This window comes from Pygoscelis adeliae, unplaced genomic scaffold, assembly GCF_000699105.1.
Source record: "Pygoscelis adeliae isolate BGI_AS28 unplaced genomic scaffold, ASM69910v1 Scaffold361, whole genome shotgun sequence".
Classification (NCBI taxonomy): domain Eukaryota; kingdom Metazoa; phylum Chordata; class Aves; order Sphenisciformes; family Spheniscidae; genus Pygoscelis; species Pygoscelis adeliae.
Window position 1 is genome coordinate 668,707 of NW_008824187.1, and position 15,431 is coordinate 684,137.

The following is a 15,431-nucleotide window of genomic DNA, read 5'->3' on the forward strand; positions in this document are numbered from 1 at the left end:
TCCCGTCCGTGCTGCCCCCGCAGGGCTTCCTGAAAACGGGGGGTCGCCCGTCGGTGTCGTGTTTTAATCAGTTGCGCAACTTAACGGCAGAATTTTCGCCGCTTCCACGCACGAGGTCTGCCCCCTTTTAACCTGCGGGATGCGAAATTGTTACTAGGGAAGTCGGTGTTAAAGCGTTCTGTTTTTTTTCCTTTCAGTAACCGGAATGAGTCCTTTGTCCCCGTATTTGAACTTGGACCCCAGGTATCTAGTACAGGTGAGAAGGCGGCTTGTTTTTATTGTGTTGAACTCGATTCCATTGTTTCTATGGTCATATGTGACGACCTCAAAAATCCTGCAGTGCTGTGCAGTGTGTACTGAAGTCTTGAACTGGCAAACAGTTGAAAGGAACGATTTTTTTCAGTATTGTTCCTAATAAAAGCTTGCAGTGCCATGGCATCTAGGAAAAGAAAACCAGTTTTAATACAGAGGATAAGGCAGGCTGTCGTGTCAATATAAGCCTGCCGCTATTGAAAAGAGGAGGTCTCCCTCCCTACTCTGAGGCATACAGCCCCAGCGCACGCTTGCACAAGTTCTGGCATTTCTCACACCCTCCGCTGAGCCCCTTCAGTCAGTAAGAGCAGCCAGAAACTCTCCACTCTTTTGAAGGATTAGTTTTCTGTACTGTGATGAGTTCGATCAGTTTACAGAGGTGTTCAGCCAAACACCAGACCTGATACAGGCTTTGTCATCATATGTGCTGTCATCACAGCAGCAGCAAATTTCACACCACTTTCCTTACGTCATTTCCCAGCTGAAGGGAGACCATCATGAAGTAGAGCTTTCCATTTTATTCCAAGAATAATGTGGCTATCGTACTTACACAGCTTAATATTAGTTAACATAACGTGATGGCCTGTAAGTCACCATAAGGAAAATAAAATAATTTAAAATCCTATAATGTTTTCCTTTCTCACTGTCGTGGTTTAACCCCAGCCGGCAACCAAGCCCCACCCAGCTGCTTGCTCACTCCCCCATGTGGGAGAGGATCGGAAGGGTAAGAGCGAGAAAACTCGTGGGTTGAGATCAAGACAGTTTAATAGGGAAAGCAAAAGCCACGCACGCAAGCAAAGCAAAACAAGGCATTCATTCACTGCTTCCCATGGGCAGGCAGGTGTTCAGCCATCTCCAGGACAGCAGGGCTCCATCACGCCTAACGGTGACTTGGGGAGACAAACGCCATCGCTCCCAACGTCCCCCCTTCCTCCTCCTTCCCCCAGCTTTCTGTGCTGAGCATGACGCCATATGGTGTGGGATATCCCTTGGGTCAGTTGGGGTCAGCTGTCCCGGCCGTGTCCCCTCCCAGCTTCTTGTGCCCCCCTGGCCTGCTCGCTGGTGGGGTGGGGTGAGGAGCAGAAAAGGCCTTGACTGTGTGTAAGCACTGCTCAGCAGTAACGAAAACATCCCTGTGTTGTCAGCACTGTTCCCAGCCCAAATCCAAAACACAGCCCCGTACCAGCTACTGGGAAGAAAATTAACTCTACCCCAGCCAAAACCAGCACACTCAGCACTATTAACTATAGCTGAAAAGGTTTAAGTTAATCCAATAAGGATGCATATCTTAATGATTTTATTTAGTTAATATTTTCTATATATATTTATATGTATGGCTTATATTTTCTGAGAACATTAAATTTTGCAGAAGTAGCACTTCTTAGAAGGTCAACAGTTGTATAGTATCTGCTAATCTGTGTGCCTTTTGTTTCATGGTACACTGGGTCACTGCTTCTTTTGTAAGTAGGAAGCTCTGAATGCAGTTCCGGGGGCTGTTTTTTATATTTCTCTTTCACTAGAAGCTGTTGTAGTCAAGAGTACAACGTAACATTCCCGTAATGGTAGAAAACAGGGGATATGCCTCTGTTTGAAGTTGATTCACTAGCATGATTATCTTGCCTGCTGTTGTTGAGTGGTTGAAAAAATGCCAAGTGATTATTTAGACCTCTTCCGAAAATACCCTCTAAAGTTGTCTTGTTTAGTTAGCACAGTATATCTGGGAACATGTTGGTGTTAAAAATGATATAACAGAGTTTTTGGAACAACGTGTGTGTATATTAATAATCTTTTTTGAAAAAAAAAGCTTGCTTTAGAAGAAAAGTAGGTATTGGCATTAGTGTCATGAGTAACTTATAAAACAGTTCTAAAAATACCTATTGATGTAACAGTAGAGGCTACAATTTGTGTTGTAACACTTCACTGCTCTTTATGTTTAGCACTAGCAAGTATATTGAAATAAAAGGGAATTCCATTTAAACGTGAGAATTTTTTTTTTTTACTTGAAGAAGTTGCCCAGACAAGCTGTGGGGTCTCCATCCTTGGAGTCGTGCAAAACCCGGGCGTGGCCCTGAGCAACCAGCACTAGCTGACCCTGCTTTGAGCGAGGGTGTTGCGCTAAACAGTCTCCGCAGGTCCCTTGCAACCTTAACCATTCTGTGGTTCTAAAAATTCGAGGAAAAAGACATAGCTAATATTTTAAAATACGAGAACTTTAATTATTAGCCTTTAAAATTGATTTGTCTGTGAAGGTGCACGTGGAGGGGTGAGGGTCTCCTGTGTTTAAAGGCCATCCGTTTGCTTTCAGAATGCAGCGAGAAAGTCAGCCTTATTGTTGAGAATCTTACATTTTGATCCTGGTCTATCTGGAAAGATGCACAAGTTTAAAAACTACCAACCTCGTGTATTTCATGCCTGATCATCACTAGTTTTGAATGTATTCCTTGCTTTTTTCAGGTCTTCAAAATAGGTCACTTATTTCAGTGCAAGGAAATACCTCTTTTGGTACAAAGGCAGTTTTTCTTCAGTGTCAAGAGTAGTGGGAAACCTTAATGCATTACTGCGTCAGTATAGGTTGCTCAGTGAGGATACAGTGCTGCATAATCAGACAACAGGAAGGTTTTTAGAGGGCAGCGAGTCTTGTATTGCCTGCTGCAAGATATAATAAATAATTAAGCAAATAGTCATTTAAAAAAAAAGAAACAAACAAACCAACAACCCACACAATATGAGTTCCTTGGCTGCCTGATGTAATTTATAAAAAGTTAGGACAGCTAGGAAAAAAAGTAGTTCTTGGTCAGTTTATCTTTTTAAAGTCTCTTTTTCATTCATATTAAAGTATACACGTAGTATATTCCACCTCTGTGCTAGTGTAGATAAGAGTTTTCCAGCAACACTGGTTGTATCTGTTTTTTCTTTAGTTCATTGTATGGATTAAAGAAAAGATTTTAGTATGGCCTACATTTTGAAGCAGGTACACTTGGAAAATACAAAGGTGTTTGTTTTGTTTTGTTTTCCCCCAGGATACAGATGAGTTTATCTTGCCCACAGGAGCCAACAAAACTCGAGGCAGGTTTGAGCTGGCCTTTTTTACCATTGGAGGATGCTGTATGACAGGTAGGTGGTTGTGGTTTTCACTTTTCCCAGCTGTCCAGGTAACACCTCTGTACTACAGTACTTGACGAGACTGTAAATGTCGTGTTCTGCAATCTAGTCTTACATAAACGGCTATTTGACTTCAGCCTATACGCTGAAGTCTATTCTCAGTATTTGTTTCTGGTATTGTTCTTTCTGTTCCTTTTTCTTCTTCTTAAAAAGTAATAACTGATATTATGCTAACTAGGGGCAGCATTTGGTGCGCTGAATGGTTTGCGACTTGGCTTGAAGGAGACGCAGAATATGGTGTGGTCAAAACCTAGAAACGTACAGTAAGTGTTTAATCTCAAAAAAAAAAAAAGCACACCTTAGTGACAGAGTTGTTTCTTCCAGCTTGTACAAAGTTAGATCTGAATATACTGCAAAGATAAATCTATTTTTGTGTTTTCAGTGGGGACAAATGAGAGTCAGTGTTTGTCTTCATGAAGTTATGAAGTGCTTTTAGTTACAAGAGTGTTCAGTTCAAGCGTTTTGCTTTTCCTTTAGTGACAATTGGTATGTCCTCTGACTTAACTTAAATATTTGTGAATAAATTACTACTTTGATATTTACTAGAAATCTACTTCAAAGTCAAAACAGTGGTTTTATATGTTGAAGTATTCCCAGAAGAAGCACAACTTGGTTTGAGCTATTTTTTGCTGTGATTTATCTGAGAGCGAGTTCTCTCTTCTTTCCCAAACTTTCCAAACCAGGAAGAGATTAAAATGAGGAAGCTGGGCCTGCCTGGATTTGCATTAGGGATGACATTAGGCGCATGCTGCTGAGCAGGTGTTGCATGGTGGAAGTTGTTCTGGCTTACAGTGTCCATGAACACCCATGGCATTCCCGTGTCTTCACCTTACCTGATTGTTTCAAAGAACGCAGTAACGATAGGAACACATTTTTTTCCTGCAGTATGCTTCTCCTAGAATTATTGGTAGTTTAGACGTAACTAAAAGAAAAATTAAGTGCCTGTGAAGGAGACATAGGAAAGCAGAGGAGTGAAATAGCTGGAGGAAACCATTTTCACTCTCCCAGAATACTTTAGGAAAAGGAAATTTTAGAGGAGGAATTTAACTTCCCTAGTACAGTTTATACTGGCTCTGCTTCTTTTAAAAATATTGTTTCTGTATTCTTCATCCCCTTCATGACCATCTCTAGAATTAAAGATAGAACCAAAGTATCCCCCACTATAATTATGACTCTTCCGTAATGTTCTAGGTGAACAGAATTGTGTTTCAGGTATTTGGAATGAGCTGAGTCAGACAAAAACATGTTGTTAAGCACAAACTTTGACGGGTCGAGCCCAGCAGGTGGCAGGCAGTGCACATGCTGCTGTTAGTCCTTGCCCTTCAAGGGAAAAGGCCTGTTGAAGGTCATCACCTTGAAACAGTGTATTAAGTTCCATGTTTTCCTAATTAGATGCAGGGAAGAGACTTGCCTAGCTAGATTTCCTTCAAATTTATCCTTAATGTACACAGATAATTTTTTTTTTAAATGAATTTGAATTTTGCTCGTAATCCCCTGTCAAATACCTCACAGTATGTCATGGTTATTAAAATTATGAATTTTCTCATCAATTCAGAATTAATGTAATGTTAACAAAATGGGGGTTATAACTGGGTGGAGATTGTCAATACCCTAGCTTCTTGGATATATTTTTTTCTCGTTTCAAAATGAAGTTTTCCATTATTGTTTAGTTCATTACCTAACCATATTCAGTAATGGCCTGTGTCTCCTAATGAAAGTTATAAAAAAGGAAAAGTAGTGGAAAATGAACTCAAGTCAGAAGGAACACAATGTGTGACACTTTCACTGCATTAAATGACAAACTAAGTTCCAGTGGTAGTCAGCTGTCCAGAGCAGTACTGTGCCTGTGATAGTGTTACACTGCTGGGAGATAAAGATCAGTCATTTCTTCTGGCTGCTGTTGTCACCGTTCTGGAGACGGCTGATGCCAAAAAGAAGTGGCATTGTGCTTCCCTGAGAGTGCGCTGAAGATTTGCTTTCCCTCTTTAGTGCTAGTCCGGAAGCATACATACGGAAACACTCAGGGTACTTTACCTTTTGTTGGGTGCCAGGTTTGACAGATGGAAGTGCGAAAGATTGCCTCTTTTCTTCCTGACTTGCTTTGGTTTAGGTTTGCTTTTGATACCCACCCCATTTGTTCAGGCATCACCATGCTCCCTGACACACGGTCCCTGTGTTGCTTGCACCTTCTAGAAGAGCACTCTAGCTTTCTTGGAGCTCTTTTACCCAGTTAAGTCAGCATAAGTGTATCAGTCATTCTCAGTAGCTATGCGTAGTCACCGTGTCAGGAACATTTGTCAACTACGGTTGGAAAGTCATTTGAAGGGAAGAGATTGGATTCTTGGTAAGGCGCAAGTTTGACTTGAAAAGAAAGAAAGATTTTCTTAAGACTTGACAGGACTAAATATTTGCTTTCAGTATTGCACACATCACTATTTGTAGTATGCGTGGTAGAGCAGATTATGTATCACCAAGCTGTGTGCTTTTCCTTACTGTTTTGTTTTGAAGGGCTTTAGGTTCATTATTCCAATTTTATTAATCGAATGTATAGTGTAAACACATTACACCTATCATAAACACTGCCTCAGTGTAAACACAGAGAGCTAAAGTTTTAATATCTTTTTAACTGCTTTATAGAATTCTAAATATGGTGACAAGGCAAGGAGCATTATGGGCTAACACTCTGGGATCTCTGGGTAAGTAAACTCATTATTTTGTAAGAAAAACAGTGTAAAGATGTAACTGTTTGATGGCAAAGTGTATTCTCTAAATATTCGTTACGAAATCCATCAGGAAAAACTGCAGGTTTTTTTCTTTTGGACATGAGGGCATTTCAGTAGACATTGAAAAAGAAATTAAAGGCTAAAATAGGATTTGAAGCGTAAGTAGCCAAAAGCCTGTAATTAAAACGCCAAATTTTTAGTGTATTACAAACAAGAACTCTAGCTATGGAATAACTGCAAATTATAGGTAATGCTTACTTGTTAATAAGTTCCAGTTAATTCACAATTTATAATTGAATACTTCTGAAATAACTTTAATAACCTAAGAAGAGACTCAGTGGTCATGTGAGCAACTGCCTGATGTCTGTTTCCAGTTAAAGAGTCAACAAAATAGTTATCTGTAGAAGAAATGTCATAGCGACTACAAAGATTTATCCTTTTATGATGGTAGCTTAGCTAGAAAAATCGCATATGATACCACCCACGTTAGATCTAAACGTTGCTTATAACTAATATGGGTTAGAAAAAAGAGAAAGGAAAATGATCAAAAGCCTGATGTGTGAGAAAACTTCTGTGAACTGAGGTGGGGAGGAGGCGGAGGGGGGACAGGAAATAAAAATCACATCAGTTGCCTCAGAAAAACAACTGCAGTTGATTTCATAAAAGTCAGTGGAGTAACTAATGCCCTACAGAATACAAGCTCTTTGGCTTCCTCCCCCTCCCCCAATCTTAAAAGAGCAAAGGGTGCTCAGTTACTTTGAAAGGTGAAATCCAAAACTGATGCAATTATTTTGAAGAAGTTTAATGATGGAACTCATTGCCCCGTAAAGTGGTACTAGAAGAGAAATTAGCAATATTTAAAACAGAGATTACATCATGTTATAACCCAGTCTGCATATATTTGAATTTTGAAAAATGGATCAAAGCATAGGCTGTTGCATTTATTACATTTTGTTTCAGTCTTATTTCTAAAGAGTAGATTAGCTTGCCATTTAACTCGGACATCAGCTTTTGAGGCGTAATACAGAGGCCATGGTTAGAGATGGGGTTCTGAACTACAGTGAGAATGGCACCTTTCATAAGAGATGCATGTTGCCTAGCGAGTTTTATGGTGGGATGTTGTTTTGGTTTGGGTTCCCCCCCCCCCCTTTTCTTATTTTCTTTCCCAAATCTAATCAAAACATGTCTGAAAACTGAGGTGCAGGCACACTGCAGTTCAAGGTTCCAGGTTAAGTGACACATTAACAGTTTTTTTCAGCTGTGTTTGAAGAAAGATTACTCAAGAAAGTATTTGTGCATTCCAGTAACAAATTGTTATTTTTCTTATAAAATATGGCCTCCCAAGTCACAGAGCGAAGCAGAAATTGATATTTTGGGATTTTGTATAGCTCTGCCTTGTCCTAGCTACCAGAGAAGTTCCTTTCAAGGAGCTGAAGTATTTTTGCATCTTATTTCACTGGTGCAGCATTTCTGTACCTCAAAGATTCCTTTTGTCACTGCTGAAAATTTTTGTCACTCTGTTCCTGAACAGGGGTAGCAACATCTGTGTTAAACTATTTTTAAATGTCTTGTTGGATTCAGCTCTTCCTTCCCCTCATTGTTAACACTACATGCTACTAGGACAAGGTAAAATACCATTGCTTATGCTGCATGGAGAAAGATGCTACCGTTCAGCATTAATATGGTGGCTTATGAAGGATTTACATGCTTTTTAGCAGAAGTAAAGATTTCAAATTCTTGGAGGACAAGGGATGAACTAAAGTGGCATGGTGTCTTTATCCCTTTAAAATGATGACATACTCTACTGTTCTTTGTCAGCATGAAATATGATTATACATGAGGGGTGAGGATGGGGCTCTCTTCTCCCTTCATCAAAATGCATAGATTATATATACATCCATCCTAAAAGCCCGTGCATTTCTCTTTCTAACCCTTTCCGGGACAGTCACCAAAGTTCTCCCAAAGCACAAGGCCCTTTGGGGACAAAGTTTTCATATGGAGACAGAGGTGAAGCAGCTGTAAATGTCAAATCCCAAGCAATCTAACAGTCATTTGTAAGGGAAATGTAGCCCATTGTACTCCAGCCCTTGATAACAGGATCTGAATGCTGCACTTAACTTGCATTTCATCTCGGTCACACGTGGGCAACAATTTTCTCTGCTACCTAGAAAGTGTTGTTGAGTTTCGTTTCATGCCATCCACAGAAGACAGTACAAAGCCTGCCAGTACAAAGTTAAACCCTCAGAAGTTTTTTGAACTAGCAAAATGGGCTTAAACTTCAGTCAGTGCTTTATATCACATATTTATTGTGTCTTGAGGCAGTACCAGATGTCATGAAGAACGCTACTTTATAACCAAACTATAGCTAGAGAAAGAAAAATTATCTGTAGAAATAGGTCTGGAAAAAAACACCAAAGACAGGATTTGGCAGAGGATTTCCCCCCTTTAAATAAACAGAAAATCTGTGCTTCAGGAAGCATAGTCTAAATAGTTACACCGAGCCTGGATTCTAAGCCTTATGTTTCAGAGAATGGGAGTGTTAACTTGAATTTTTTTAATGTTTTTCTTCCCCAGCTCTACTTTACAGTGCGTTCGGAGTCATCATTGAAAAAACACGAGGTGCAGAAGATGACCTGAACACCATAGCTGCTGGAACCTTGACAGGAATGCTATACAAAAGCACTGGTAGAGTAGCAAAATGTTTCTAGTTTTTCTCTTCTTGTGCTTTATCCCAGTTATCAAGATTCTCATTATTTTTACTAAATACTATCCTGCTCTGAAAATTGGCAGTGTAAAAATGGTACACTGGAAACATAGAACTAGAACGTAGGTTTTTTGCAGCTCCAGGTACTAGCACATGAAGCATTTGTGATAATTTTCACCTTGATGCAGTCACGCTGTGTTCTGTGTTTTCCTCCCCCCGCCCGCCCCCCTTCACTTTGGAAGGTAGTTCCCATTTGCCTGCATCCACTCATGGACTTGAGAATCTATTGGTTTCATTCCCGCTACACCTGAAAAACATGGCTAAGAATGAGCTGAGTATGTATTCGATACAATCTAACTATAAATCTGAGTAAACTGTTGAGTGTTTATTCAGTGTATAACAGACAATTTGGCTGTCATGATTATTGCTAGTCCTGTGCAAGTTGGAAAGAATCCACTTTAATTCAGCTGGAATTTTTTTTTTTGTAAACGCAAGTTTTCCTTAAGTAGCCTTAGCTGTATGAAAAACAATGTGTGGGTTAGGGGATATTGAACTAATAGGTCTCGGTTATCTGCTAGATGCAATGCAATTAGGTGTCTTTTTTCAGCTAGTTGAAATTATTTTTATAATGCCAAAAAGGAAAAAGCTTAAATTGATGCTGTCAACTTCTGAGGTTAAACAACAGTAACTAGAAATACTAAAATGAGATCACCTTCTCTAAGCATAAATGAAACGGTGGTATTCATCTGGTACAATCCTAAATAGAGTGTAAGGCAAAATTGCATTCCAAATAAGCGTTAATAAAAAATTCACTCTCAAGAAAGTGAAAATCAGGAATTCAAATCTAACATGGATCCTTTTTTTTTCCTTAAGACAAAAGATTTTGGTAAACCAGTTTTACAAATTCAGTCATTAAAGTATGCAGAAAGCAACTAATATATTTATAAAGTTATCACTTAGCTGTTTATGAAACTGTTGTCTTGTCGTAGGACTCTAGTCTTTGCGTAGTGGTCAAAACCAACAATGTTATTTGAGAACAGCATGGATTTAAGGTTAGTTTGCTGATGCATACTGAATTGTTTGCAGAAGAGAGGGTCTGAGCTTCATCAGCAAAATGCCTGTTAACATATATTCCAAACTTAACAATTGGAGGGATCATCTTTTTTAGAGGACTACTGGTGCCACAGATTGACGTTACCACAGGAAAAAAGTATAAGTTTTAAGTACCTCAGCGAAGATTTGTCTCTATGATTCACCTGGATTTTACTGAGGAGATAATTCTAGAATTAACCTACGTACTTCCGCATATCTAACTGAGCATCAGCATCTTAGAAGCGTTCCTGAAGGCCAGCTTTATATATGGGGCAAAACAGTTTGAGAAGTCTTACTGTCCTGTTGGCCTAGACTAATTGAAACCAGAAATAATTGGCTTGAGCAGCCTTCATAAATACTAGCTTGTGCACTTCACCTTGCAAGAGCACATAGCTCTCTTGTAATCAACTACTTATTTGGCATTTCATGAGTGATATGCCAGACTGCCAACAACAGCTGGATAGGGCAGCAGTATAGAAGTCTAACATTTTCTGCGGGCAGTTGTCGTTAAGAAGGAGAACTGCCATCTCTACACTCCAGCAGAAGCTGCCCCCTTACCTTTCGGAAGTATAGAGCTGGCATTATGCGTAATCGCTTTTTTTGGCACAGTGCAACCATGGATAACTACTCCAGTCACATGCAGTCATCTGACACTACAAAAAATTTTCTTACCAGAGCACAGTGGGACTTTTGTTTTGTAACGTAAGATCTACTGAGCTAATAGTAGCACTGATAAAGGTGAATGTAGTGAATAAGTCTGTATTCATTACAGTATTGTATTTCAAGTATGTGTTGTGCATATGAACTGTAGTGCACAGAAACTCAAAAGAAATACTTTTTTCACCATATACAGGAAATTTGAGTGGCACAGTAGACCTTAGAGGTCAAGGATTAGTTCTGGAAGTGAAAAAGAGGATATTCACATTTGTTTGAAGAATTTAATTCCAAACTTATTTTCCTTTTTCTTTCGTGCTCTGTCCCTCTTGCTGCTTCTCCCATGCTTCCTCTCCTGTCACCTTATGCCAGAATGCCCTTCCTAATTCTGCATGGTAAAGCTTCCCTCTAAGTTATGCCTTTACCCAGCATAAATATATATTTACCTAAAAAAACCTTGAATATTTAAACCATATGCAAATGATCAGTTCGCATCTGTGACATGTATCAAGATTGTAATCGTTTCCTGTGTTACACGGAACACCTTGTTGTGTTGGCCTTAAAAAAGGAAAACTTGAAAGCCATCAGGGACATTTCTGTTATAAATCCCCATATTTTAGTATCGGCTGGAAACTCCCACAAACACGCCATTTCAAATCAAGGCTGTTCTGTAATCCACAAAGGGTGGATACAGAGTTGGAGGCAGTGCTGTTCAAGCACTCAGATTTCCCACTCCCATCATTCCTGTTTTGTAAAGAGATTGGGAATGTATTTAAGAAGAAACTGTATAAAGTATGGCAGGTTTTTTTATTATGACTTTCTGGTGTTTAAACATAGCACTGATGGAGGAGTCATATCAGCAACCCTGCTGCACTGAAAAATACTCTTGGGTACACTGCAAAGCCTAGACTGAATTTCTGAAACAAATGATTAAGCCTTTGCTGAGGAGGATGATTGGACAGGAGAAAAAAAATAGTGGGAAGACTTTCTGAAGGCGAGATTTGTTGCCCCAAACTGGTCCCAGTTTTCACAATTTGTCCTTGTAGAGGTGTTAATCATTACCAAAATGCCAGCAGTCAAACAAAAAAGGCTTTCGAAAATACCCATGTTCTAAAGCCATTGGATTGTGAGTGGTTTTGTGCAAGGCTACTTAACACACAGCTTGTGTGCGAGAAGATTAAAAAGTCTGCAAGTGAGGACTGTGCGAGTTCAGCCCTCCTCTGTTCACTGGAAGCCGCGTTAGTCGCTGAAAGTTCCCCACTGCAAGTGACTAAAGCAGTTAAGTCCCCGAGACTTGTGATGGTCCTTCCTGGAGTGAGTCAGAGACTGTTAACTTGACGTTATAAACCAGGTGTTAGCTGGAATCCGTCTCGGCACACTGTATGGCTTAGGGTAACAGATGTTGAATTGAGTTTCAAAGTAAAACTAATTAGAGGAACTTTGAAGCAGCACACTAGTGACTAAAGTGACCTCTAGTTTTCACATTTGTTTGAAATGAAATTTAATACTAAGATTACTTACTAGATTTCAGCCCAGATGTAGCAATGTGAGTACAGTATTAACTTGTTACACTAGACTTGCAACTTCATGGAAGCTGCATTTTGAGTTCACGCTTAAACTGAATGTTCTGAGTAGAAGTTGAGTGACGGATGAAGGAGGACCCTTTGTGTTCCTCTGCCAGTGGCATATGTAGTAGAAATGATGTTGCAACTTAGTCAATCCTGTTTGAGTTTTGCTAAAAGGGAGTCTGGTATCCTAAGTCCATGAGGATGGCTTTTCCATTTAATAAGATACTATTCTTTGTTCTTCAACTTCCAGCAAAAGCAGAAATTATGATCTCTTATGCCAAGTTTTTTCTGAGAAAAGTTATAAGCACAAATACTAACATATTTTAGAACAAACATATTTAGCCCTCTTGCATGCATTTTCAACCTCTTTTCTAAATCAAGCCTCTTTAGTTTGTTTTCTCATAATTATAATTGTCTCTGAAGTAGCAAAAATCAAAAAGATGATTGTCATTGTGCACTGTGTCACTAATATTCCCTCCCACCGTGAAAATGCACGTGGTTCCAGTCATCATGTCACAAAGGTACAGCTGGCTGAGGATCTTGCACTCCTCCTCAAGCACGCAGGATTGATCACTAGGGAAAAAAGATACTGAGCTAGGTGGGACTTTGGTCCGACCCAGCGTGACCGCCATTAATTTCTCATGGAAATTCCTGACAGAGACTTCAGTAAGCAAAAAAGGTTAAATAACCTTTACCTCTTATCTGAGGGTTACACAGGTTGTAGATACTCTTTTTCTTAGAATTTTTTTTTTCCTCTTGAGGTTAGGGAAAACAGGAACAAAAATAAAGTAATGCTTCGGACAAACTAAATTATTTTGTTTGCTCTAGTTCTGTGCAGTAGGAACCCGATACTAGATAGAGCATCTCATGCCTTTTGCACAATAGATGCTACATATTTTGGTGTAAAATGGTGTGCATCTGAAGAGAAGGGAATTGCATGCTAGCAATAGCAGAAGGGAGTGGTTATCATTTTAAAACCTCAGAACACAACCCTGAAAAGTCAATACATTATGAATTAATTAAGAAGGGCTAAATGTTTTATTGCTAGCAGTAAAGTCCGGCCAGAGCTAAAGATCGGTTTTGTGACATTCAGTGGGTAGGAACTCAGGGCAGTTGTGTTAGCTAACTGCCTCTTGAGCTATAAAAGCCTCTTCCCTTTGGGCTCAATCTGTGTTTTTCTTTGGGCCAGACAGGGTTTTTTTTTCTTGTTTCTGTTTGGTGGGGAGGGGGAAGGAGGAGCTTTTTGCAGACTGCTGCAGGTATGGCCCTGGGATATCTTAATTTTCCGCATTATTTGGAGAAAAGCAAGCAAAGGCTTTGCTTCTGAACTTTGAAGTTCAGAGCTGTCAGGCATTTTAGAAGTTAAGAACCTCTGTTAAAACCTGCTTTTAACATAAAAGTCTATAGGACTATTAATCAAATGGTGTTTAGTGAAAGGATTTTGTTTCGGGTCTGAAATAAGAAAGAGATAAGGGCAAACTACAAGCAGGCACTACAGGTAATAGCTTGTTGAGGCTTTCTTTGTTACTGGAGGGCTAATGTCGAAGAATACGTGTGGCCACTGAAAGCAGTGCTGCCTTCTGCCCAGCTCTGCTAAGCAGAAACAGTGATCGAAGGTCTCTGTGCTGCAGGGATTTGCAGGGTTCTTGCTGCCATTTACAGTAGCTGAAGTAGTCTCCTGGCAGTCAGGTGCTGCTGCCTTCACTCAGTACGAAAACAGGGAATTTTAATAGTGTTTGCAGAGTAATTTCAGCAGCTTTAATACTTCCAAACTTGTAAATTAAATTGTAAATTCTTACTGTTTTTCTAATTTAGCCTTCACACCACAGTAACTACAGGAAATTTTCCCTGTTTCAAGCTTTGTTGTTTCTGTATTTTAACCACAATACTGTCTTAGCTGCAGCAGTATGAAAGTGGAACATGCTTTTCTGAAATGTATCTTGTTTCCAGAAAGAAGTTTATCAGTTTCCTCAGTAGTTTCTGTACCCACAGACTTTGCCCACACTTAAAAGATTTCATAAAATTACCTCTCTGGAACAGCAGGAAGAATCTGTTTGAATTTTCTATTGACATAGGACCACCCACAGATGTTCAAACAAATGTCTGCCTGATGGTTCAGAGGGTCTGGTTTAGCTACCACCGTGCTTGAATTTGGAACAAAACTGAGGTTGCCTTGTACGTTTGAAAAGTCAAGCCCTTCAAACTATTTTAAAATATTTTTGTTCCTGGAAGCCCTAAAGGAAGAGAAACTGTTTGTATTCTGAATATCTGAGAGAGAGATTGGAAGACAGAAAACTAATTACAACTTAACTATTACACTTCTTTTGTTTGGCATCAATACGTGGGTCTGGGTTTTCAGTTAAGGTATTTCTAATGTTTGCTGTTGGATGGTTCTTGCTTTAAACACCCCAGGAACTATCCCAGGATAGTGGAGTAACACATTCTGAAAATAGAGACAGTGAGGTCCTAAATGGAAGATTTTGTCCTCATGTTATGCGATATAGATAATGGTTTTACCTACTACGTGAGTCAAATTCAGTGTTAGGAGTAGATCACGCTATGAAGAAATGCAAAGCTACGCTATTAGAATGCTGTGTGTCATTGCATAGTGTACTCTGCAACCTATTCTAAATGCATGGAGGAGGGACAGTATAGTGAAAGGGTGCAGCAGCTAAAGCCAAACGGAGAACTAAATTCTCATTTAGAGAGCATCAGATGTATCTTTGGAAACCCATAGCAGCTTCTCAACTATTGTGCAAGTTGCCCGATCTCAAAATACCTGCTCTCAGAAATGGCTGTCAGCTGGAACTTTAAGTTATCTTACTCAGACATGCAAGATTAGAGGCTTATGACCACGTTTCTAGCAGGGTTTGTCAAGGCAGACTTGGTATCAGAGGCTTGCAGAGAGTGATTGCAGAGGAGGGGTGGGAACGTGTTCTATCATGCAAACACAGCTGGGATAGGAGTGGAGAATTTTAGTTTTTTTTAAACAAGGTAATCTTCTCAGAGGGTTTAACATTTCCTGCCCAGCAACCGAGCTGCATTCTGCAGTGCATTACCGTTTGATGTCTACCACAGACCTGGAGGTATTTACTCAAATGCAAGTGTAACCGGTTAGGGAAAGGAAAGTTTTCTCTCTCCCTTTTTTTGTAATCACTGCAGATAGTTCAGAAACCAGGTGCAACTGCTACAAAACAAATTACTAGTAAAATTTTG

The 15,431-nt window shown here is 39.7% G+C and overlaps 1 protein-coding gene across 1 annotated transcript in view; it reads left to right on the forward strand.

The window, feature by feature from the left end:
• Nucleotides 1-197: 197 nt before the first annotated feature.
• The window catches only part of LOC103925843 (mitochondrial import inner membrane translocase subunit Tim23), an 18,355-nt gene continuing 3,121 nt past the window's right edge, over nt 198-15,431 (forward strand). The window contains exons 1-5 of the mRNA XM_009334617.1: nt 198-256; nt 3,333-3,426; nt 3,653-3,737; nt 6,112-6,170; nt 8,772-8,882. Of these exons, the coding sequence (XP_009332892.1) occupies nt 206-256; nt 3,333-3,426; nt 3,653-3,737; nt 6,112-6,170; nt 8,772-8,882 (400 nt within the window). The 5' untranslated portion in view covers nt 198-205. The remainder of the gene's footprint in view (nt 257-3,332; nt 3,427-3,652; nt 3,738-6,111; nt 6,171-8,771; nt 8,883-15,431) is intronic.